We start from the raw sequence: 26,711 nt of genomic DNA, 5'->3' as shown, positions 1-26,711 counted from the left end.
AGAAGCAATATAAGATACGTTCTGGAAGACAGATATAAAACATTTAAATGTTTAATGGCAAAAAATGATTGAGGAAACAGGAAATTTATATAAAGGCGAGTATTTTACAAAAAAAAAAAAGGGATTGTAGGAGGCTTACAAAATTCTATTTACATACTTGTATTTGCATCTTTTTAAAGGAAAGAAGTGTATCACTGCTGTATTTATTTATCAGTTTCATGTGCCAAAAAGGGAAGCAGATTTTCCACTTCTAGATTTTATGGCACAACCCCTGCCCCTAAATTTACAAAAGCCACATATAACAGCATTTCAATAGACTGAAGGAAACAACATGCAATGATCTTAAACACTAAAAAGAAAAAAAAAAAATCTTATTCAAAGCTCCCTGAAAAAAAGTAAGCTTATTCACTTCAGTGAGCTGTAGATCAGGCCGAAAGGCTCTTGACAGGGCTGACTTCATAAAAGCTAGCTCATTATTTTAAAGGTTAAAAAAATCATTTTCACATGCTATGTTTTTGTAAGATGTGCCATTTGACCAACACACAAACAACAGAAATCTCTCAAAAAAAGAGAAATAAAAAAAAAAAAGAAAAAATGGAGTGACAAAGTTAGACAATATACTTATTTCAAATTTACATTTCTGTGCCTTTCAGATGCAACCACTACAATAGAAGGCTGTTAAATAAGCTTCTCAAAGTTTCATCAAATGTTTTGTTCAAGCAGTTCTTTGCCATACTACTTCTGGATGTGTCTTTATAGCTTATAGGATTATATATATTAGTGCAAACACCCATTTGATGAATTTCAACTCCAGCTGTTATACAGTCACTACAAGTACTTGATGAAAGGAATAAACTCAAACTCACAGCATCTGATTTTCTAAGAGCTAACAGGACAAAAAGTTTACTTGCCCAACTCTTTGACAAGCCCTTTTTAAAAATAAAAATTATTGTTCCATTTGGAAATTACTTTTTACAATAACATAATCTCGCATTTCCAGAGTCTGAATATATTCCACAGTCAAAAAGTAGTTTTAAACCTTATTGTAGCAGCTAAATGGGTTAAAAGTAAATTCTCAGTACTAAAAGATAACTGAGTTTATAAAGCTTTCACTTACAAGGACAAATACATTCCTTCTGAAGGACACTTCATTATCCTATATACCATGTAGTAAGATACTTAACCGATTTTAATACAACGTAAGCAGGTTGCTGTGTTTAGTATTCAGACATTTCACAGTTTGGTTCACAGCTTAGTTGTAAAAAAAAAAAAAAAAAAAAAAAGAAAAAACAAAAAAAGAAAAAAAGAACAGAGTAAAATATTACACCACTTTTTGTTCTTACCAGTAATGCGAGTTTTTCCTGCCCTTATCTTCATCAAGTTACTATTGCACATCTTATGCACGTTTTCTAGCACTTTATATGCGAGAAATTACTTAGCATGTGGCATTGTGTATGATAATAACTTACATACATTAAATCTAAAAAGTTTAATGGGAACAACTTTTATACAAAAGTCTGTGCAAACATAGTACTATGTCATTTAATAATGCACTGCATAATTTAATGTGTACAGTAATATAAACTGAATGATAATTTGGCAGCCAGCTGGACTTTGCAATAAAGTAATGTGACACCTCACATTTAGTAACTTCACTTGTCCAAGTCATCTACACCTTTAACTTCAACAGAAAGGAACTATCTATCCCTACCTTCTGAAATATTGCCTGAATTTAAATACTTTAAGAAAGTTTTGGGCTTCTTTTGATGCACAGAACTTCAAAAGAAGTAATTATACATTGAGAAATTATTACATTTCCAGGAAAGAGCTTAGAAAACACTCACCTACAATTGCAATAAGAACTAATATAGAAGAAAGACCATACAAAATGCATGCGTATTATTAAACTATAACGGTAATTCTTAGCATTGTAACTGCTGTCCGCAAAAGGTAATACTTAAGAAAACATGCCACAAATTAGATAAGCCGTTCATTTACAGGCCAAATTTTCAAAACCAGTTTACTTTTTGGAGTGTATCAAAGGTTGAGCACCCAAAGGTTATGAGTTCTTTCAAAACTGATGTCTGTCCTGAAGCTGTGAAAATGGGCAATGCTGGACAACCAAAAAATGCAAGCAGGCAATAGGATGAGAAGATCTATGAAAATTTGAGCAAAATGGCTAGCTGCCAATTCACAAAATATGATGTTTCCAGCATATTAGAAATGCAAAATATATTGATATAATTTCAAAAATCATGGTGGCTTTTTTTCCTAAGCAGTCACCACTTTGGGATTCAAAGACAGGAATTTCAACTATTACCCCCCCCACACCCAATGCCACACAAAGTCAACAGCTACTGCAGGCACTTTGGATTTCTTGCACTGCCACCCCAAAAAAGAGAATTATATCAAATTAAATAACTACTCATCTTTTTCCCCTTTTCCCCCCTCCCAATCATTATGAAGAAATATTCATAGCATTTCCCTTCCTATTGCCCCTCAAAGAATTTTTACAGAGCTACATTCAATTTTCCTTTTCACAATGTAGCACTATTAATACACATCAATTTGGGTTGGAGAAAGAGAATCAGCTTTCAATTACATGAGAAATTGATATCTGTATATTTGATAGGCTTCACAGATTTCCTAAAAAAGCATTAAGATAATCAACTCTGCACTTTTTCATCTCAAAATGTGTAAAAGAGACCTACTACATCTGTAATAATGCTGACACACAGTTACAAAAATGTAAATACATCTGAGTATCCTGAGACTGAACTGAGAAAACAAACATTCTGAATTATTATCTTAAATCATTATGGGATTGTTTTATTTTCATGAAGTTGGGTTTTGACATTGCATGCTATTACCTTGGATTACACATGAAAAAAAAAAAAAAGTAATACAACAGTAACTAAAAACTCAGCACTACTCAGAAAACTGAGTTTCATATGGCACATTTTTTTCTGAGTACTTACACTGTAGTATTTTCTGAGGCAGCGTCTAATATCCAGCAGTAATTTGTTGCTCATTTGAACCACATAGTTAAAAGGAGGCTCTTCACACTCAGTCTTACTGCATCTTTGCAAGCTGGGTTCAATAAATTGCCCCTGCAAACAGAAGCGTAAAACCAGCATGCATCATTACAACAGATGAAGGCAGCAGAAGTTATCACAGGAGTTTAGACCCAATACATATTTTTAAAAAAATAAGTCTTAAAAGGGCCTCTAATATCTAGAGCCTTCTTTCTTCCCATCACAGTTGGCCATACCCACAGAAAGACTTCTCTAACCTACAGTTTTCCCATTCTCTTCTTAATGAAAGGTCTTTTGGAGAAGAACATGCTTCTTTACCTGCTACAAAGTTATTATTCGGATAAAGATGTTGAGTAAAAAAATTAATCCATAGACAAATCACACTGCTCTGTATCTTCCCAAATAATACAGATTTGTTGTTTTATAAGGGACATCAAAATTCTGCTCAAGCCCACTGATCAGAACATTGAAATCAACCCTACAGATACCAACTATGAAATTACCAACAGGGCTGTAGAGACAAATCTCATTAAACAAGAATAACTTCATCATCTTTTATTTTCCCCAACTGCAAAGAACAGTTCTTACAGTTTTACACCATGTCATATCCCCTTAATTTTAAGACCTTCTGAACACCTAACATTAAGTTTTCAGAACCTAGAAGTGATGAATGAAAAGGGGAAATTATGTTGATAGAATTCTCATTAAAATAACAACAACCTGGTAAGCTGAGCAGCTATACAAGTTTCAGAAAGCTTTCTTTCAAGGTAAAGACTATGGTTTTGGCTAAACCCCCATCCCTAGCCCCCATTAATTCCAGGTAGAAGAGAGGGGAACCTGGGGATTCAATTTACAGGTTTCTTTGGCTGTTCAGTGTTTATTTTGGTTTTGGGGTTGGTTGTTGGTGGTTTTTTAGTTTGGTCTTTTGAGGATTCTGACATCCACTTCTCTCCAGTTAGCCCATCTGCAAGTTGTCAAGCCTACATGCAATTATCTATCTTATTTACAGCTGTAATGAACAAAAGTCAAGGATTCACAAAGTATCACTCGATTTGTATGTCTTTTCCTCTTGCTTCCAAAGACAGCTTTATTTTGATTAAAAAAAAAAATGCAAAACATCTGCTGTTTGTCCAAATTAACTTAAAATAATTACTTTTAATTTAGATAAAAGATTTATTTGCTTTCAGTTTCAAGGTTTTCACTGCTCTGAAGCTCGTTAATTTGCCAATGACTAATACATACATAACATCCCTGTAGAGTTAAATACTTGGCCCTATTTCAAGTTGTGATTCAAGGTCAGAGATACATTTTTTGGCAGAACTTCTCAACAAGAATGTACCCCTATGACTTTTCATGTTCAACACACAGAGACAGAAGGAAAGATAATAGAAAAACCTTACTGTCAAGGAGGGAGGTGGGATGTAGCAAGATAAACACAAGTTTCAAAAACACTTTGTTCCAATTAATATGATTTAGGATAGGAAATTGCCATCGCTGTACGAAAGTTTCATTAAACAGAGAACTGGAAGTTACTAAGGTGTTATGATAAGGATTCCATAAAAAGTTACAGCAACAATCATTCACAACTGTGGGCAAACAGATTAATGAAGCCAGATAATCTCACATGTTCTGCTAGACGACACAGCTGAAATGCAGAAATGGGAAAAAATATTCCAGCACTATCCTATCAGCAAATTTCTCTTCTAAAGCTATAAATAGCAGGACTCAAACAACATGGTATCTCCTACATCATACACATCCTATCTGAAATAAAAGTATTTCTCTCCATCACTGATGAACAGAAATGAATCAGAAAAAAAAAACCAAACAACTAACCGAGCCATCAAAGACATTGTTATAAATATTTTCTGTTCCGCATTTGAGGCAGCAAAACTTGAATCTTTCACAATCCCTATATTTCTCCTCATCGGTAAGCTGAGCTGGGCCACCAACCAGGGCATCATTCTCCTCATCTTTATGGTAATGGTGACGGACTCTGAACTGGGAGGGATCCAGTCCTATTAATAAGAAACAAAAATTTCAAAAGACTTAAGAGGTCAACCATGCAAGTAGGCTCATTTTTCATATGCTTGGTGAAGCAGACTCAAAAGAAAGTTACAAAATGTAAATCCAGAAGCTGAAAATCTCTCCTTAGCAAAACTTCTGTAAAACTTAAATACGTTTTACAATTTTTAATCACGAACAAAGGTTCATGAAACATGAACAAATCTTCTTACTTCTCTTCTTATGCAAGACTGCTTTATAAATAAAACAAGCAGACTGCATTATCATGGGAGCATGTGACACAACATTTTGTTTCTGAGGAAACCACTCCTAACGGATGGCTTTATTTTTATTTTCTTTTTAAGTTACATTGAAAATATTTCAATAAAAATGTGCATCGTTATTAAGAAACAGTCTTTAAATCAAAATGGCACCATTAAAACCGAAAACAGAGAATAAAAACCCCATTAAAGAAACACGGGTGCACTGCTATTACCAACTCCTTCAAGTCTGTATACAACTGCCAACTCTTATTTCAATGCAGTGGTCGATTTCATTTTGGCTCAGTGGTTAACAGCATGTAGGTTTCAATCTAATGCAGTGGTTAAAATTCAGCAGCAGCATTTAAAACGGCAGCACTGGAGACAAAATGCTTTATTTTTGATTGCCAGAACTCAAGATTTTAAACAAATAAGTATACAAAAGAGATCCTAAAAATACTGATTCAATCACAAATAAGTAAATAAGCAAGCAAGCACGAAGTTCACTGCCCTAGGAAAAAGACTGCCAAGGTAAACTTAATAAAAATCCACTGGTTTTGTCATCTTTTGTCATGTGCAACCTTTTAAAAGTCCATGTATCCCATTTACAGGTTTTTCTGATTAACTAGCAAATAGCACATGCTAGGAAATAATGAATTATTTGAATGAGCATGTAGAAGAAAACATTCAGAAAACTATGGCTTACTTTATTAGTAAGAAGAAAAGATCAAAGAGAAGCACTTCATTTTTTTTTTTTTCTTAACATAGACTTATCAAGCCAAGTAACAGATTACCATGTTTTAACTCATATTTTGTGTGAATTTCATTAACAAATGTAAAAATTACTGTAGAAAGAGCAAGAGAGATACAAACAGAAAGTGAAGCTAGATTTTACAGTTCTTCTTAACCTTACTATACAGTACTAGGAGACTTAAAGACAATGTCTGGGAACAATATTCAGTTAAAGAAGACAAATGCATGTATGTAATAGTTGCATTACACAGGCAGATATAGACTGTTCTTACATAAAAGACTTGGAATGTGAGACTTCACTGTCACTATTCTGAATTTCTATTTCTCAATCATAAAACTAATTCAAGGACATGGAAAAATTCCATTGCAAATAAGTTTACTTAGTTCTTGGTAGAATAGGGGTCCCACTAGAATTTAATCAGTCTTTCCTATTTTAATTTTATCAAAAGAAAAAAATGCCAATGCACAAGAGTAACAATTCACTTCCAAGAAGTTCTTAAACTTTTAATATGTTTCTGTTATTCATTAAAAGAAAGAGCAAATAAAGCAAACAACATTGCCTATTGCTTATTTCACACTCTAATACATATGATACTCCCCCCAAAAAGACTGTGGGGTTTTGTCTGCTTGTTTGTTTTCTTTTTCCCCCTTATTTTTTTTAAGAGTCGGTAATATGTTTGCTGGTTTAGAAAATAAAGAATATGTTCTGCAACACACACAGTGTAGATAAAATGTTTAGAAAGGCAATTTGAGTTTGGTATTAAGATTTTGCAAAAAATCAATTAAGTGTGCAGTAGGCTGGGTCTCAGATATTAATGGTGAATACAAACAAAACTTCTCAGTTTACTCTGAGTTCAGAAAGGGAATTAAAAAACACTGCAACTTTCCAATACAGATGCCACTAAAACTCACTTCAAAAATTTATCCCAAAAGGCAAAAGGAGACAAATTCTGGTCTTGAATTTCACTCAAAACCAGTGACAACAAATAAGCATCTGGAAATTTGGCAATAATTTAACATTACCAAAAAAAAAAAAAAATCTTTGGAAGTATTTAACTCACACCTATCTCTGAACTTCCTTAGCTGTTTTGGCCTGAGAAAACAACAGGAAAAATATTGTGATGATTCAAGTGTACATCTAACTCCTGGTGTACAAACAGCCCCAGTGAAATGAAAGGGACTGCAAATCAGGCTTTTTAAGAACATGCCTACCTTAATTATCTTGTGGAATTGGGACCTATTTTATTTATTATCTCCTTTCAGGAAAAGTCAGTTGGTTCAATTAATCCATTTCAGCACAGTAACTGGTATCCTTTCTGACCAGGTCACACTGGTCATATTATCTGGTAAACAAAACAGGGGCTATCGAATGGGGGGGGGGGGGGGGGGGAACAGAACAGGACACACAACAACCTGGTTTTGGTAATTTTAAAATTAATATGATGAGAGTAATCAATGAACTTCTTTAAACTCTTTTTTTTTTTTTTTTTCCCATGACATCAAGAAAAATCAAAGGGACTTTGACTTACTCCAACATGAAAATCTTCAGGGCTACCATTAAATTGCCTGCAGCACAGGCAAGCTTTCCAACACCACCAAAACTGCAAGGTTTGACATCGAAAAATAACATTAAAAATGCACTGATGAACCTAGTGCGACAAAAGTAAATAATAAAAGTTCCAGAAGTTGTTCCTTGATTATTTAATAGGATTATTAAAACATTTACTATCAAGCAAAAGGGGTCACTCGATAAACTGAGAAAAGGCCAAGGAAGTTTTAGTGATCGCAGCATTTTAAAGACAACACTCCTGCGCACCATTTTTACGTGTTTTTACACGCATACTCCCCGGGAACACAAGTGTCACCCGCAGCAGGCCAGGCGTACCCCACAGCCTCGGCCTCCGGGGAGACGCTCGGCAGGCTGCCGGCCCTGCGGGCCGCTGAACAGAGCCCGACGGGCTTTCCCCCCCTGTATTTTGTATTTGAACCGCGGGTTATTCGGGAAGCACGTAAAGTATCACCGCGGGCACCTCTGCCGGCGAGACATTCTGTGAGAGGCCGGGAAACGGCATCCAGTACTGCCACCTAAAGGCTGCGGCCGCGCACTTCAGCCAGGGTGACGCGGCGGACGCGGGCCCCGGCGACCCGCCCAGCCTCCGGATCCAAGCCCGGGAGGCTGAGGCCTCTGCCCTTTGGAAACGCACGCTTGTGTGTGTTTCTCACATTGATCCTCCCGTGCCGCCGCAACGCTCGTGCGCCCTCTGTGAGAGGTACTTAAACCAGCCTCTCCCGCCATCAGAACACACACCGCACTTCAGCAAGTCTCAGTTTCTAAGCAGGTCTAGAGCAGCTCAAAGAAAACCCAGCTAGACCACAAACACCAACATTCATAACACTTCGGGGTTTATTATTGTATTGTCATGAAGGTTTACCATTATTTCAATCTTAATTTCCATCCTTCTCCTCTTGCTTCACTCCCTAACTTGAGAAAAGCAGTTGCATGCCACAAGGAGAGCACAACTGTCTTGGTGTCGGCCTCAGTAGCTGCTAAATACTACATTAATGGCACCTATTAAATGACTCTCTAGGAAGAAGTGGAAAATTAAAAACAGTATCTGTAAGATGTTGATGGGTTTCCTTATAAGGCACAGCTAACATGGAAACTGGATAGGATGAACATGTACTGGGAAGTACTGTTGATTAGGACAAGCCTCATCAGGACTCAGTAATGACTCCCTAAAATTCGACAGCCTTCCTAAGAAATGCCCAAATGCCAAACAATTTGCAGAGCACCAATGTGCCCATCCGTCTGTAAGGTAGCAGCATGCATCTCTTTCAGAAGACCATGACACAGTCTAGGACAGCAATCAGCAACTTCCATCATGTAGAGAAAGTGATGCTATGCAGTAACAGCTACAAAAACCCCATAGTTAAATCACTCTGCTTCCATAATGTTTAGATACTTTTGACAACACAGAAATAAGACGTGACCTTTCTTTGAGACAAGTATTTATGTATCAACGAAAAAAAAAAAACAAAACAACAACCCTTACTTTAAATATTAAGAGAATTGTTCTGTCAATACAGGGTTGTTTTTTTCATTTAAAAGCTAGTTATCCCCAGGATGAAGTAAGGTCTCCAAGCACTTAATAAGATCAGATTTACTTAATGATATTACTGATCATCTTTCACACTTTACTTAGTTTCAGAAACTCTGACAATCCTCATCTGCCACTGCTTTTGCCCACTGCTTTTCCTTGAGATCTTCAAGAAAAAGTGAATGCAGAAGTATGCCCATGAATTTCCATCTCTCAAAGAAGAGGCAGACTTCTTACAATGTCCAAAACCAAAAGACAATTTTCAGCTTGATTCCATAGTGAATAAATATTGTATTTAAGGAGTTCTCTGCAATTTTTAGGTGTTATTTGCTTTTGTTCTACAGCATGTAAAGTAGCTTAAAATAACTTGCTTTGAGCACAGACAGAACAAAGAACTTTTCATCATTTTGATACAAGCCAAGCTTCTCTAAGCAGAGCTCTATTTTATCTACTCAGACTAACATGGCGATGTCAATGAAAATTCACCTTATAAACTTAACATTTTGTTAAACATACAACCATTCTCCCTATACAGACACATATCATATGCAACACAGTAAATCAGGTCAGGCAGAGGAAGACACACACAAGTATGCAACCAAGTTTTGGCCCACAGACATGATACTTTGATATCCCTCCAGAACACCAGCTTTCTTCTTCAGAACAGAAAAATATGGTCTTTTGCAACAAGATAGGAAAAACAACAGGAATCTGGATATGTAACATGATGAAAATACTAAGCAAAAAAGCCCAACTTAACCAACACCGAACAGCAAACAGTTTCATGTTTGCTTGTTTTAGCAAGCTGGGCTCGAGTATCTTGCACACTTTTGTATCTAGTAATCTATTCGTATCTAGTGTCTATTTTCAACTTCTTTGAAATAAAACCTCTGGCCTATTCATTGAGTACCATTAAAAAATGCTGTAGGGTAACTTCAGCTTGCAATGACTTATGTATGACTCTGATTAAGTGCTGTATGTAAAGACCTAAGTAGAGCATAAGTTTTGAAAAAGACTTCACCCCAAGCTCAATGTAAGCATTCCCAAGAAAACAAAACTGGAGAAGGCGGTAACATTTTTACAGCACAACAAGGTCAAACTGAACACATTTCAGATCTAGGATTGTAATAGATACATACAGGTTTTCAGACTGACAATTGTGGACTATTAATAAACTCTCAGCTGCATGATGCCATTATAGACCATAAAAGAAATTTTCACTGTGAACGTACTATTGTACGCTACTGTACAAGTGCAAAAAGCAGCATAGGCATTTGCAAAGAGTAGATGCTATCAAGTGGCACACAGTTCTTATGATCTGGGCACTTAATTTAGGTAACTGAATGGAGACAGTCTTTTTGGAAAATCTGACCTGTTGTAAATAAGGAACAACTCTGAATTTGAGCTTAATTCTACAAGACTAACAATCTTTGCCAAATAAAATAAATCAGCTTCAGAAATCTTTTCTGTCTTTTGTGTAAATGAAGTACAAGTTTACTGCCTACTTTAAACTGCTTCAGCTAACCAAGAGTGCTTGACCTTTTCAGTCAGGCATACCACATAGTCCACTCTGACATCAAGGGAAAGTTCTATACCAAGGCCCTGCCCCATGAACAAAATGATCTGTCTGGTCAGCCTGCATGTATGAAGCAGTGATGACACCTCCCCAGAGCACCAGAGCTGTTGAGGACACACTACAGTATCAAACACCTCCAAGAAATATCCTTGAAGCCTCCCAGAAATAGCAAACTTTCTGTTGTGGGTTGTTTTTGTTTTTTTTTTTAAGTATGGACAGCTTGGAAAATGAAACTGAAAAAGCTGCACGTTCTCTTGGAAGATGAAGAACTTTCATAGCTTCTTGAGAAGCTACAAAAAAGGAACTTACTTGCACACATTTTAAGTGCCAACTGCAAGCTCACCATGAGCAGAACCCCATGTCAGTAAGGAAGCTACAAAGATGCAGCATCCCAGATGAACGGTTCTGAAGGCAGCACACTACCGGTTGGTTTTAAGTGACCAAATCCTGTATCTTGGCCATTACCTAAACACAAAATGCTGAGGACTAACTCTTCTCAACTGAATTCTCAAAAAGTTCCAAAAAACATTCCACAAGTCTGAACAACATCTCTTCTGCGGGTCTAAACTTTCTCCAGACATGGGCATAGCACCAAACAGGAGACTATAACATAGACAGAGTGCAACTCTCTAAAAAAGTTTTCCTGTGGGAGAGGACAGCCTTGCCAAGAACTCAGCGGCCAGTAAGGTTAACAACTTCTTCTGTGTCTTTGATTAATAGTTTTTAAAACAATGAACTAGATGTAGGATATGAACCACAAAATTTCTATTTATCCAGGACATCAACCATGTCTGTTGGTGAATCACTTTTAGGGAGGACATAGCACTAGAAGGATTACATAGCATTGTATTTTCTTGGAAGGCGACCTGATAGAATTGTTACCAATTTTTCAACAGCTATACTTCTTTCTAGATAAGAAGCCTGGGGAATGGACAAGATAGAGACAATCAAAGTTGGGTAGAAAAATCTCTAATTCCTCCGATGTCCTTTAAGAGGAAAAACAACTCTAACAAGTGCAATTCCCTGTTACTCATTTGAATACAAACTGGTGATTCTGTGGGTCACTAGCATTAGTCACATTAGTCACTAGCACTTCTTTTTTGGCCACTTCATTCCTCCATATGGAGCAGGCAAGACTGTTACTAATGGTTTATGTTTCTATTATCCACTAGGTCAGTTCTAGCAAACTACATTTTAACTTACACCCTACTGAAAACCTGTATGTTTTTATAACAACCATGGCTGCTTTTTTCGTGGGAAGATGCTAGAGAAGCTTGAGTTTCTCTCTGGAAAAATGAGAGTTCTGGATGTACGCTCTAGAACTACTTCAGCAACTTAAGAAAATCTCAGGGACATGCAATTGTATTGCCATCTACGAACAGTAAATTTTTGCAACTCTGAACAAGGACTGTAAGATTAAATTCATGTTAATGAGCACCTTCTCGAGAAATGATATTCTGTAGAAGCCATAGAAACACACTTACACTCCAAACTGCCTTTTACAGACTCTGTAACACAAACTATTGTTCATTATTGTTCAAAGACTGATTTGGGGAAGCATTTCTATTAAGAAATATACATAAAACTTCTCAGTTTGTCTCCTGTAATTCTTTAAGTAAAGTGAATTTAGAAAACTTACCTAACCATGCTGCAATAAGAACAGAATCAATTCCCTCTATGGGCTCACATATTCTAGCAACTACTGGATGTATTTGCTGTGACAGGTAGTACTGAGTATCAACAGAAAGACTGTCTTGCTTTTGCAACTGTTCTGGAGCATATGCTCGCTGGTTAGCACTGAGATCTGATCCATCCTAAGACAGGAGACACATATGAAACAAAGTGTGAAAAAAGTAGAATTCACATTCAGTCTATACAAAGGATTATGCTTTGGATATTATTATGCATTTTTTTTTAACCCAAAATTGTTACACAATCACTCTCTTTTGGTTGGTTTATTATGCATCCAATACAAATCCAGAAGTAGTAAAAAAACCCCACACTGCTGATGCTGGCATCAACTAGCAAGTTCAAGAATGTAAATCCAGCTTGTATTATTGCAGCCTACACGTGCAAATCAGTAAGAGTAGACAGAGTAAACAGTCCCATCTGTCAACTCTGAAATGCACAATGAAAACACATTGTAACCATCAGCCCAGTTAAAAATACACGGAGGGCATGCATTTTGGATTCACTTTGTACGAAGCTAGCATTATCATTTTGCACAACAAGCAAATTCTAAGTCATGGGTATCAAAACTGTATCTTTTCGCTAGGAAATTTATATTCTTTGATTCTGTAAAGAAACAAATAGAATGAATGGTCTGAGAATGGACCACTGCTGATTGGCACGTGAATCGGTTGGCAACAGTATCGATTTGAAAGAGCAAATTCTGAAATATTTGGAAATACTGAAAGAAACACATGTTGACATCTCAAGCCAAGAGAGAAACACCATTTACGGATTAGAGCATACATTACATTCTTCTCCAATTTGAAAGAGGAAGATAAGGAGAAAATAATTCAATTTGGGAATGCAGTAATTAAACTGAAGACAGTATTCATGGAGGGAGTAAGTATCAACTCTAAGAAGATGGCAGTCTTCTGGAAAATGTAACTCAGTCCGTAGAATCGTATTCTCAGTCCACAACTACATTACGAAGTTTTATCTTTAATGTGTATCAATAATCTTAGAGCAGAACTTAAAGCATTTTAACAAACATTCAGTAATAGAAGTAAACCTTAATGGGGATGGGGGGAAAGAATACCACAGCTAGTTTATTTGCTAAATACAGTCTCTTTTTTGCCTTTTTTTACAGGAAAAAACCACTAATGCATTAACATGACACTTTTATTTTCACCCCAGTTCAGATGAGCTACTGGCTTCAATAGGGTCAACAACCATGGTCTGAAAACCCATCACTAATAAAGACAAACTGCAAGCCACTGGTCCCTCCTACTCCTTTCAGACAACTTAGTATTCAGAACAAAATTAATTTAGGACTATTCAGCTCATCCAGCTGCTTTGCAAAAATAATTACAATGCAATTCCTTCAGCGCCCTTCTTTCAACAAGTACATTCTTCTTGTGTATTGTGCCATTGCTCAGCCTTATCCGTGGCCCAGCTCTCTTAAGTCTTGGCAGCTTCGTCAGGCATAAGAACTCTCAATCAAATAAAATACAGTATCTTTCAGTTTTTAACAGTGAAGGAGCTGAAACACTGGTCCACTACAGAAGTCACACTGTCAAGTCCATCAGTTTGGTTGATCTAATCCAATTTACACCTTGTTTTTTTTAACAGCAAATCCGAAGTGGAGTATGTATTTGTGAAATAATGTTAAACATTTATATGATAAACACCTGAAAACAGGAAGTTTCTCAAATTCCCCAGTCTATCCAAAGGAGGTACTGCCACATCCAATGACTATGAATTGAAAAGACACAGACTAAGACGGAAAGTAACAACAACACTATTTAACCAGCACTACCCATTAGCTTGCCAAGAATGGCAGGTTCTTCACCACCAGAATTTTCTTCTCCTTAAAACAAAGACTGGATATTTTCCTTAAAAATAGGTTCTAGTTTCAGGCAGAAATTAATTCAGGGGAATTTTACCAGCCACCGTATGGAACAGTCAGACAAGCTGAGCTGATCATAGTGGTGCTTTCTCACTTTATAAAACTAAATTAAGTACAGAAAACTATTTCAAACTATAGCATAATCTCACTATAAAGAAATACCAAAACATTTTATTCCAGGAGTTGAGTTGCTTTTCTTTGCCATCTCTCAAAACAATACTTTCTATTTAGCTAAAGAGATTTTTACCTGACAAATTATGTATGATACTGTGTCTCCCGCCTTCACCTTTCGGCCTCCTTGAGAGTTTATCCACATGGCAACATGCACATGTGGCAAGCTTTTTCTGTCAGGGTAATCCTGTGGATCTTTTGTTAGTGCCTAAGAGATCAAAGGAGGAACCAGAAACATAACTATGAGAAAAGTATTTCACTTCAGTGATGGAGAACTGATAACTTCAAAAGACAAGATTACATTGTAGCTATCTTCATCCATGTACTATTCACAAGCGTGTTTGCAACACAATAAAAAAGATGGAAAAAATATAATAAAGGTATTTTCCAAATATTAAAGTCTAGGTACAGTCCTTCATACATTAATATCACAATAGTTCAAAACAGTTACAGATATAATGCAGCTGTTTTCAAATTAAACTACACTGAAGATGAAAACATTATTCAAAACAAAAAAAATACAGCCAGAGATTACCCCCTCACCCCTGCATCAGTTCAGGTCATAAAGTAAATCTCTATATCAAGTAGTTAACTGTATTTAACAGCTCTGTAGCAAGAGGATGCAACTGGATTTAACATTTCCATGCATCTCTTACTTCTGAGATTCCACAATGAGTTTTTCTTCTACATAAAACACTACATTTAAATATTTACAGTTAAACCCATTCTTAGAAACAACTTACACATTTGACTTAATAGTAAAATACATTTTTTTTTTTTCAAAGTAGCAAAACAAAGAAACATTCAGCATTTAAAATGAAAATGCTTCCAGGTATCTTTTACTGGGACACTAAGTAGTACTGTAAACACCAGTGTGTTCTAATACTACAGCCTGTTTTTTTTTTAAGTTAACCATAAAAATCACTGATTTCTCTAAACACTAATATGACAACCTGAATGTATTTCTGAACTGATTAACACAGTCTTACAGAGCAGAGAGATGTCCAGCTGGCAGAAGACAGAGACTTTGGATGGAAAAAATTTGGAACATCTCTATTAGAAGCACAAGAGGGGTATGGTAATAGCTGATTCATTAGTGAAAAACACCCCCGGCTGCGGGTGCTTCTGAAGTTAAATATATGGATTTCACTGAGGATTCATAAAAATAAACCAAAACCACAATGCTGCTTGCTAAAACTCTTGTAGGTAAAGCAGAGTGGTTTACTTCTTGCTGTAGGAAAGTCTTGAATGAGACCTCAAAATTACTGCTAGCTTTCTTCTACAGAGCTTTGAAGGGAAATAAACTAAGAATAGTATATTTTTATATTTTTTTTCTAGAAAATGGAAGATTTGATTCTTTTCCATTACATTCTTAAGTTATGTATTTTAAAACTAAAATAAAAGATAACAATTTAGGAGAAAACTTCTGAAAGCATGATCTATCATGTTATTCTCAAAGTGCACAATCAGTAAGATGGTAGAATGGGATCAGACACAAAGCTGTTATTCTGAGGAAGCAAGACTAGCCTCCAGCCCCACAAGGTATTTTTTTCTCTCACACCATACAATCTTTGCTATATGTTCTATACTACTCAGTATGTAATAAAACTCCTGATACTTCATGGCATCAGAAGGATTAAAAGTATTTTTATCAAAAGTCAATATATTCAGGAACACTGAAGCTTTTCTGAGGCAGAAAAGAGCTGAGAAATCATTTACCTTGTTTATTTCAAATTGATTTACGGGGATCTGGCCATTGGTCACATTTTCTCCAATTTCTATAAGCCGCCTTTGAATGTTTTCCACAATTATGTCTCGGGACTGATCAGAAAGAATCTGACCAATTACATAGCTGCAAAAACAATCCAGAAATGAGGAAAAGCTTAAGACATACAAAGCAAAACCATCACAATAAACACAATCCTCCATTCCCCTGGGTTACCTCTAAGAATTAAAGAGCCTAAGGATGAAGTCTGATGCAAAATCTTTCAAGATTTGCCAAGACATTTCATGGTGTGTTTTATCTATTTACTTATTTTACTAAAAGCAAATTATTGGAAATGGTTCTAATGTTAAACAGTGATTTGGAATTGTTGAATGCAACTGGTTTCTATTTCCTGCTCCCATTTAATTTTGCCATTTATTATTCCGTAGCAGGTACCTTAAGATGAGGGAGAACATACCAAGTAAGCAAAGTCTTGCCTATTTCTGTAAATGTGGTTGGAAGATCTGCCAGCTGCAGAAGAGTTAGTCACTAAAGAACACTCTCAAACATTTGTATAGCTTTAATTACTAATACATTCCTAACTTGGAAAAATTTGCTTCTATTATGATGCATCTTTTCTTAGAAAATGCAAGTCTTAAGAACAGTAAGCAAGTGTGGGGTGTATTTTTACAGATGTAAAAAAGTATTCAATTTTGGATGCATTTGGACCACAATTTATTTAAGTTTTCAAGAGGCAGTACGCAATATAAGTTGAGTCAGCCCCCAGATGACCACCTCTCCACCCACCCCAGTTTTCTTTCTACAATGATAAACATATTATTTCTATTGAATTTAAGCATGAAAATGCCCTGTGCAATGACAACTAATAAACCATCAGTATCCAGTATCCATCATAATGAAGTATCAGAGGAGTTTCATTTAAGAAATGGAAGAAAAACAGTTTTGGGGGAAGGGATCACCAGCTCAGGCTGCACCCAATGCACTTCCAGCTTTATTAGGAGATGCTGAAAGAGCTTACCACCAGCTTCTTTAACCACCTTCAAAAAAACCCAACTGACCTAAACCCTACGACTCCAAATGCTTATAGCACCTACCCTTTTCACAAGATGTCACCTGTTAAACTGCCTATACGAAATTGTGACAACTCAAATGCCCAGCTTCCACAAAATATGCAAAAACAAACAGTGAAATTAGAGACATTTGGACTGGAACAAGTACACTCTGTTACCAATGCTGAAATCCACTGTTCACCATTTCCTACAACAATCAGTTAAGATGCTCTAACACTGATGTTACCTACCAATCTGCACTGTTCACGAAACAGGCATGTGATATCAAAGGTTTATAAAGCATGTACTGTTTAAAACAGAACACCAAGGATAATGCCACAAAGAAACTCACTTTCCAGTCTCTTTTGCGAGATCACACCAGTCTCTTCGGACTATATCCAGTCCCTTCAGTTCTTGTTTAGTTACGTATTTCCCATCTCCTGTTGGTTCCACAGTCAGAGCGGCATATTTCTTCTTCTTTAACAGTAGCAAGGACTTAAAGACTCCATCAATATCAATTTCCAACAATTTATAGAGCTTGTTCACTTCACTTTTGACCTGCAAATGCACCAACACAAAAACCAAATGCAACACTGTAATAACTACAGAAAATTTCAACTTCCATCTTAATCTTTAAAACAAGTAACATTGCACACTTTGCATATATATTTTAAAGACTGCTGAGATATCATTACTTGTGAAATTAAGTTCACAATAGTAATTATAAGCTACTATTAAAATTAAGGTTCAGCCACTGGCTTCTTCAGGATTTATAACTTGGTATATCTAACACCCTAACATAATTAAGCAGGGCAGAGAAGCATGGAACTGAATGTGACCTTGCAAAAAACTGACTACAGCCCATTTCACTAGGGCAGCTATTCTATCTAGCCTCTCACATAAATTAAGCAAACAGGGGATTTCAAAGTAAGGATCCACTTTCTAGAAAAAGATAAGAGATGGTCTCGTAAAATATGGAAACTGCTTTATAAAAAATATCAAAGTATTTATTTATACTCTTCCCCACAATATGCCTACTTTTTCTATAGCACCTCAGCAAGAGGAAATGGTGCCATTTTTCTACACACATACTATGTCTTATCCACGTACAAAAGCTTGAAATTGCACTTGATATGTTGTCTTAATATAGCACTGAATATCAAGTGGCTCCACATCTCACCTCTACTCTAAGAGGAGAGAAATGCAATAGCTCAGAATAGCGTGGACCTTCAATAACAAACAGGGGTCCAATACACATTCACCCATTTACTGGCTCCACTAAAAAATTTCCCACTTGCATTTTTCTTCCTTCATACATTTTCACTTTACTTTCTTCAACAGAATATCTGCACATCACTCCTCAGACATCCTGTTCTGTCTTTGCTTGTTCTACTCTTCGCTTCTTTCCTCTAACGCTTTCTTTCCTTTTTGATTTTCAGTATCTCCCTATCAACTGCTACTCCATTATTTCCAATTCTCTTGTCAGAGGCCACCAGTTATGAGCTATCCTTTTTTCATGCTTCACTTAAGTTTTCTACAAATTAAAGTTTCTCTACCATCTAGCACACACCCTCACTATTACAGGAACAGTACTTCCAACATAAAATCTCACTGGTCATCTATCTGCATTTGGGCACACTTTACCAGTTTTAACCAAAACTCTCCTTACAAATTTTCCATGTATATGTATACATACATATATATGCATTTATTTTTTCTAACTTAGATCTCAATTTTTCCTACTGCAGGAGCTATTATAACTTTTAATACTCCAGGGCTATCCTTTAGAGTTATATATCCCTTGCATAATTTTAAGTTGTGAAGGGACACCATGAAGCTAAACCATTTTATCAAGAGCTTCATGTTTTGCTCATTAAAGCAAAACAGTCTACGAATTTTTCTGCCTTTTAAGTATTTCCAATTATTTTTTTTTTTTACATCATACTAATCAAGTACTTAAAAACCAGCAACAGTGAAGTACTGAATGCACTGGCAAATCTGATTCATAAGGAAGCATAGAAAAATGAAGAAACGTATGAAATTCTGATGAGTAATGACTGAAAGGAGCGCAAATATAAATAATGGGGAGTTTAACAGTAGGAGTGAACACAACCAGAAACCTGTGAGACAAGGCATTAGAGGGGGAAAACAGAACATGAGAGAACTGTCTCCAACAGAAAACCAAAATTAATCTCTCGGGGGAATATTTCATCACCGAAGACAACCTATAAATTCACACTTTACATAAGAACAGGCGTACATATGCTAACTGCTCGCAGAGTAATTGTTTGCATTAAAATTGTGTGTCTTCCATGCAGTCTGCATTAAAGCAAAAATACAATGAATGCAATGTAAATATTCCTCATCTCTGAACATGATGTTTTGAAAGAGATTATTAAGCAATACAGCATTGACATTTCTTAAGAGTGTTCCTTATCACCAAATACAATTCTCTACTGTTAACATTTTTATATGAATCATGCAAAATGAGGAAAAACTTAAATTACAGAAGTGCTTGCAAAAAAAGTCACTATCACTTTCTTGAGGAATAAACAAACAAGAAATATGTGAAACAAGAAACCCAAAAAAATCACTTTTTTATGCCACAGAAAAAATACTGAGAGCCACAACTTTCACAATTGCATCGCTAAGTTTGATAGTGTGCTTATTTACAGACTTAAGTGTATTCACTTTTAAAATCAAGTACATGATATGAAAATTTTAATCAAAAAGTGTCTGGTAAAAAAAAACCAACAAACAAACAGAAAAAAAAAACAAAGAGAAACAAAAACCAAACCTAAAAAAAAATCACCAAAAAATCCCAACAACCCAAACCCCCCTAAATCAATGACAAAACAACCCAAATCAAAGAATCAAAAAAACTGAAACCAACAACAACTGATACAAGTTACAGAAGTAATTAGATTAAAAAACTCCGAGATTTCACTCTTAAGAACGTGACAATTTCAAAAACCTACCTATTTTCTCAATAAACCTGAATCAAAGCCAGAAGTATTTAACCGATGATGATGATGATCCTGTCAGCCTTTATAAAAACTATGATTAATTGTTCCACTACAACATTTAGCCACATATGGAAGGTATGGGGATAAAAACCAAACTAGAATGAAACCACACACAGACACATCTAGAGTGGGGCTACACTTTCTTATACTATGATGTAAATACACATAAAATTATATATAGTCTTGTATGGAAAACAAAAGAGAGAGATTGCACCAGCCCTCTTACTACTCAGTTATGACATCACAATATTAATCCTTTTCCCATCCTCCTGTGATGCACCTACTTCTCAAAGTACCAACTTAGCATAAAGGCAAAAGTATTCTAACTTCCCCAAAATCACTCTTGCCTTACAGTTACATGACTTTTGTTTAATGTTATAAAAATCCCTCAATGTTTTCTTTAGCTTCCATAGGTCTAACTTTCATCACAAATTTCTTTTGTCTCGCGAAAACAATTCTTGCATCTTTTTTAAGTGTTCTAAAACATTTTTCACTTCCAGAGTCTCACAGAGCCACAAAACTTCCACATCATCAGTTGCCAACTGCTAATCAGAGATCTCTTGTATATCTAATACACCTTGGAAATTAACATTTTAAATTAATTATTTTATTTTATTATTAATAATTTATCACTGGAAATCTGATGGCACATAGAGTATAATACATACTACATAACTAAACCAAACTGATAGATACCTTTCATGTCAAATCAAAAATCATTAAAATCTAAATTGCGTTCACATTGTAAATGGAACTAGTGTGGAAGAATTGTACCATACGTTTTGGCTGCAGATAGTCCCCTAATTAATTTAGGATTAGTAAAAAAGCTCATTATATAATGAAAGTGTCATTCAATTTAACCAATTTTAAACAAGCACAAAGCAGCTACACATGAAGACAAGGCACTCTGAACTTTTACAACTCCATAGTGTCCACACATTGTCAAGTTCTTCCTTATGGCTTATTCTCTACTTATGCCATGGAGTCCTCTCTTCATACCATCTGTCTTACAGCACAGACACGTAGGAAAGCTTTAAAGTGAAAAAATTCCTTACCTTGTTCCCCAACTTGAAGACCTCATCCAAATTGGTGCTATTAGTGTTTATCATAATGGAATCTGTGTCTCCATAAATCACTTCAAGGTTCATCTAAATGAAACAAATTGCTTTGAAAAACAAAACAGAACCACTCCATCTTTTCAAAGTCTCAACTCATTTTCAAGATTCAAAAATATCATTATCTGTATATTATCCCTTAAATATGAAAGGCAGAAAAATGTTAAGTTTTTACTGAGAATTCTGTACATTTCATTAAGACATATTTGAATGTAAAGAAACTTAAAACCACTGATTTTTTTTTTTAATCACTGCTCAGTTGTGTACGCAATATAAGTAGTTAAAATTTTATTAAATTAGTGCTAGAAAAATAAGTCCAATCTTGAGAAACAGCAGGAATGCTAATCAGAAATAACTTTAGACTGCTAGGACACAAGAAGATCACTTAGAGACTGCTGGACAAAGTCAGACTATTCAGATAAGGCACTTAGCGAACGAGCTTGAAAGATAATACAAGCGTCAGGTGTCCCATTCCAGCTCTAGTCATCACAATGTTATTACGAAAAAGTCATTCTAGATTCAATAAACCTGGAGATGAACACCTGGAGATGAACACAAACACCTACTTGATTCCTTCTGACTGACACTGTCCTTCGTATCATCTCTCATTCTGATCCTTGTTAACAATTCAAATGCCCTACTTGGAAAAGACTGCATTCAAACACCAGCCAGACTGCCATAATACTCTGTGATAATGGAGCAAAACCTCTAGACAAACGGAGGAGCATGACAAAGCCTGAGGTGCATGTGAAAGGCATAGCAAGGAAAAAGGTGAAAAGAAAAATTGGCAACACCAGTAAACATCACAAAAAAAAATGGGGAGATGCATACAATTACATAATATTAACTTGAAAAAATGAAAACCTCATGTCTTCAATGGTGGAAAAATCAATGCAGCTGCAAAAACCGCAGCATGGCTATGTCCATGTTAAACTCTATAGTAAAAAAATCACCCCGTGGCAGGGTTTAAAGTATGCCAAAAAATAAACTGTATTAAACACTAGAACACATGGTGTAATGGGTCTATGAGTAAACTCTAATTAGCACTGTTACTAATTTGCTTGAAACAGTCACACATAGGCTTCAAACAGGGGCCAGCTCATATCTGTGGTAGGAAAAGAAAAAAAGCTATAATCCATTACGAAGGATTACATTTGTAAACCAGGCATCCTAAGAAGTGATTTCAGGTCTGTTTGGGTTACAGTTACCCTAGAATAAAAAAAATTCACCAGGTGTGCTTTTTAAGGGTTGTTTTTTAATGAAAAAGCTCAGCATTACCTTTTGCACCATCTCTTTGGTATGCATCAAAATCTGAAATAAAAAAAATAATCAAAGATTAGTGTATGATATAATTACAAGCTAGCACTGCAAACATATCCATTAGGTTGCTAACTCCAAATGCTCTCACCTTTCAAAACAAAGCAAACCACCTCTCTCCTGGCAACACACAGTCACCTCAATACTCCTATTACATGAGTAAATTCTCATCTGACCTTGTATTAACGCTATTATTAACTCCCCTAATACAAGATTAAAACAAATCTCAAAATTGCATGGGCACACACATATTTTACCTTAGGAAAAAAAGAACACTGAATCAAATGCTCAAATAAAACCTAATCAGAAAGTGCCAGAATTAAGCCTCTTTCAGTAATTTAGGTCAGTTGCCTCCTTCACACCCACCAGCTTATTTCTTGACATCACTGAGTCTTTTCCCCAAAACATCCTATTCAGTACAGCCTTGATGGTGTTCACTTAACAAGAATCTAGTCAAAAGGTCGATTACCCTTGTCATGACCTCAGAATGGGTCACCAAAAAGCAAATTCCTTAATGAAACTCTAAGTGGGACAAGGAGCTGGGATAGAGACGGGATACAGATGTTGAATCAGTGGGCAAATACATGTGTAGCCCTGTTTGTTCCTCAGCCCAGAATGCACCCCAAGTCCCCCAAATACTCAATTCTCTGAACCTTAGAAATAGCTATAGAGACCTCACATGAGTAGGCTACTGCTTCCATCTCTGACACTGGCCAGCACAGTGGAGAGGGGTTGAAGAGTCTATCATCTGAAGCCACAGATACAGCTGTAGCACAAAAATGTCAAAACAGAATTAGCCTGTTGAACAAAATGTGTACCTGCTGCAGCAGGAAGGGATTGGTGAAGTTTACACAGCTGCATATGAACCAGCATCTGCTCCACTCCTTCAGCCACCTGACCTCATTTCCACTGTATTCCCTACTTCCTATTTCAACAGGATCCCAGTGCTCTGATATGCAGCTCCAGATTCCACCTGGTTAGTCCCAGTTCCTTGGTTTCAGTCCTTTTCCATCCCCACTCGGGATAAATCTCAGGGTTTTTTTCAGCTATTCCTGCTACTCACATATAGTTATACTTCTGATTTTCTTAAATTAGGATTACAAAGTAAAGGATTACTTTGAATCACTTGTTACAGCAATGATAGATCAGTCTATTAGGTGAATCTGACCAGTGTGGTACTCTAGCTTTAAAGACAGGCAACACGCTATTTTAACAGGTTATATTACATTTAGTAACTTGGTCTAAATTTTATTACTTTTCATACATCAAATAGCCATATTTGCCAAAAAGGCAGAACCATGACTTGTAGTCAAGAAGTCTACAACAGGGAGGTGAGCAGTAGAAATTAGCAGGGATGAGGAAAGTCAAAGAAAAAACAGGTGTCATGGTTTAAACCAAACCAGACAACTCGTTCACTCACTTCCCCCCTTCTTGCCCTCCCCCTACTCCCAGAGGGACAGAGAGGAGAGTCAAAAAGAATGCAACTCCCACGGGTTGCAATAAGAACAGTTTAGTAACTAAGGTATAACACAAATCACTACTGCTACCACCAATAATAATAATGGTAAAGGAAATAACAAGGGAAGAGAATACAACATCTCACCACCAGCTGACCGATAACTCACCTCCCCCCCCCCCCCCCCCCCCAAGCCCGACCAAGCACTTCCTCCAACCCTGCAGTCCCCCAAACCAAAACATCCTTGTTATCAGCTCTGTTCCCAGGCTGAAAGTCAAAACACTGCACTGCACCAGCTACCAAGGAGAAAAACGACTGCTACTGCTGAACCCAGGACATTATCCACCCCTTATTCCATACCATTCACGTCATGCTTAGATTCCACATTTTCAATATACCATCACTCTTATCTTAGTGCATGGACCAGTCCCTATAAAGCTGCTAAATCCATCTGGTCCATGATGGCAGGCTCTATATCTTGTAACAGTCTTCCAGAGCAGGAGAGGCTGTGTGCAGTGTTCACACTTGTGAATAACCTGGGCAATAGTGTCCATTGCTAAGTCCACCCCTTGATCATAAGTCCATCTCTATGTTGCATCTCTGCTCTGATGGCCTGAAGTGCCATGGGCCCACAAGGCTCAAAATAATTCACTGTCCCCTTCGGCAGTTTCTGCAGCTTGTTGCTGGGGACTCCATACAGCTGCCTTCCATCTCCGACGCTTCCAAAGCACTGGAGGGGCCCAGTGGACTAGATACTTGCCCATACTGTCCCACACACCCTGCCACTCATGACTGTCCAGCCTTGGGGAAAACCTCTTGGTCCTCCTATATTGTTGTCTAATCCCAGACCAGACCCAAACCTGACTCTGCTTAACTTTTGAGATCAGACAAAATGGTTGTGGGTAGAACACAGTCTGTGTGTGTGCCAACATGCTGATCCCCATCACGATCAGCAGGCAGGTCCCAAGGATACCCAAAGGCCATTCAAAACCTTCAGAACTCTCAAACGATGCTGCTGTACTTGTCACTGGGGCTGGTGCAGCTGCTGTGCTTGCCGGCTCTCCCACCGCCAGCTTCTCTTTTCCTGAGTCCAGCTCTTCCTCCTCTGCCTTGCTGGGAAATGCTGCCTGGTCTCCTGCATCCTCCTGGGGCTCGGCGGGCGGCTTCCGGGGGATGCTCTTGGCCGTCGCGGGGCTCGGCTCGGCCGCGGGGCTCGGCTCCTCCACGGGGCTGGGCTTGGCCGCGGGGCTCGGCTCCTCCACCGCCTTCTCCCGCTGCTCGGCAGCCGCCTCCTTCTGCTCCTCGACCGCCCCGACCTCCTCCACCGGCAGCCGTCCCCTCGCGGCCTCCGGCCCCGCTCCCACCACCAGTTGCTCCCCGGGGCTGCTCTCCCGGGCTGCTTCAGCAGCCGCCGGCTCCCGGGGCCGCTCCCCCTCGGCTCCCCACGGCCTCACCAAGAGGGAGGCGAGGGCCAGGATGGTGACGAGCAGCCAGACGGCCAGGTACAAGTCCACGGCCACGTCCGTCCCGCCCTGCTGCTGGAGCCCACCCGTATTACAAGTCATTACCATAAAGCACAGTGAGACAAGAACCTTAGCCCAGGCCCCACACTTGATAAACACTAACACAGCAAATACCGGCTCTGAGTAAGTTACAACATTCTGAAACTGTGAGATCAAGAGGAACAACTCTGAGAGCCAATAAATCAGCATTGTGACGAGTGACTATTAATCCAGTCAGATCTGTCGTTATTTCAACCCCTCGTGCCCCATGTTGGGCACCAAAAAAGAACTGTCGTGGTTTCAACCCTGTCAGGTAACTCGTTCACTCACTTCACACCCCCCCCCCCCCCCCCTTGCCCTCCCCCTACTCCCAGAGGGACAGAGAGGAGAATCGAAAAGAATGCAACTCCCACGGGTTGCGATAAGAACAGTTAAGTAACTAAGGTATAACACAAATCACTACTGCTACCACCAATGATAATAATGATAAAGGAAATAACAAGGGAAGAGAATACATCATCTCACCACCAGCCGACCGATAACTCGCTCCCCCCAGCCCGACCAAGCACCGACCGATACCTCCTCCAACCCCGCAGTCTCTCAGCCCTTCCGGCTAACTCCCAGTTACATCCTGGGCATGATGCGCTGTGGTATGGAATACCTCTTTGGCTAGCTTGGGTCAGGTGTCCTGTCTCCGCCCCCTCCCAGCTTCCCCTCCTCCCTGGCAGAGCATGAGGCTCACAAAGTCCTTGGCCAAACCAAAACATCATTGTTATCAGCTCTGTTCCCGAGCTGAAAGTCAAAACACTGCACTGCACCAGCCACCAAGAAGGAGAAAAATGACTGCTACTGCTGAACCCAGGAGAACAGGGAAAAGCTACTCATACTCAGGGGGAATAAAACCATCTTATGGGAAACCTTATGACCTTCATAAGGCCAAGGAGCTTAAGAATCAATCCAAGAGTCTTGACTAATATGATACTGATTATTGCTGTTGCAGCAAATAATTCTGAATTGAAGGCGACATGTCCACCTCTGCATAACAG

The 26,711-nt window shown here is 37.7% G+C and overlaps 1 protein-coding gene across 2 annotated transcripts in view; it reads right to left on the bottom strand.

The window, feature by feature from the left end:
* Positions 1 to 26,711, bottom strand: part of POLA1 (DNA polymerase alpha 1, catalytic subunit) — a 204,010-nt gene that overhangs the window by 102,624 nt on the left and 74,675 nt on the right. For both annotated transcript variants that reach the window (XM_062608043.1, XM_062608044.1), the window contains exons 27-34: positions 22,669 to 22,701; positions 21,331 to 21,423; positions 17,602 to 17,807; positions 16,194 to 16,326; positions 14,551 to 14,682; positions 12,366 to 12,540; positions 4,872 to 5,053; positions 2,979 to 3,110 (exon numbers count right to left, since the gene is read on the bottom strand). In XM_062608043.1, coding sequence (XP_062464027.1) covers positions 2,979 to 3,110; positions 4,872 to 5,053; positions 12,366 to 12,540; positions 14,551 to 14,682; positions 16,194 to 16,326; positions 17,602 to 17,807; positions 21,331 to 21,423; positions 22,669 to 22,701 — 1,086 coding nt within the window. The remainder of the gene's footprint in view (positions 1 to 2,978; positions 3,111 to 4,871; positions 5,054 to 12,365; positions 12,541 to 14,550; positions 14,683 to 16,193; positions 16,327 to 17,601; positions 17,808 to 21,330; positions 21,424 to 22,668; positions 22,702 to 26,711) is intronic.

Source organism: Pezoporus occidentalis, unplaced genomic scaffold (assembly GCF_034315485.1).
Source record: "Pezoporus occidentalis ecotype Australia unplaced genomic scaffold, CSIRO_AGI_Poc_V1 ctg129, whole genome shotgun sequence".
NCBI lineage: Eukaryota > Metazoa > Chordata > Aves > Psittaciformes > Psittacidae > Pezoporus > Pezoporus occidentalis.
Note: the sequence above shows the minus strand (reverse complement) of the source record. Positions and strands in the feature narration are given on the sequence as shown.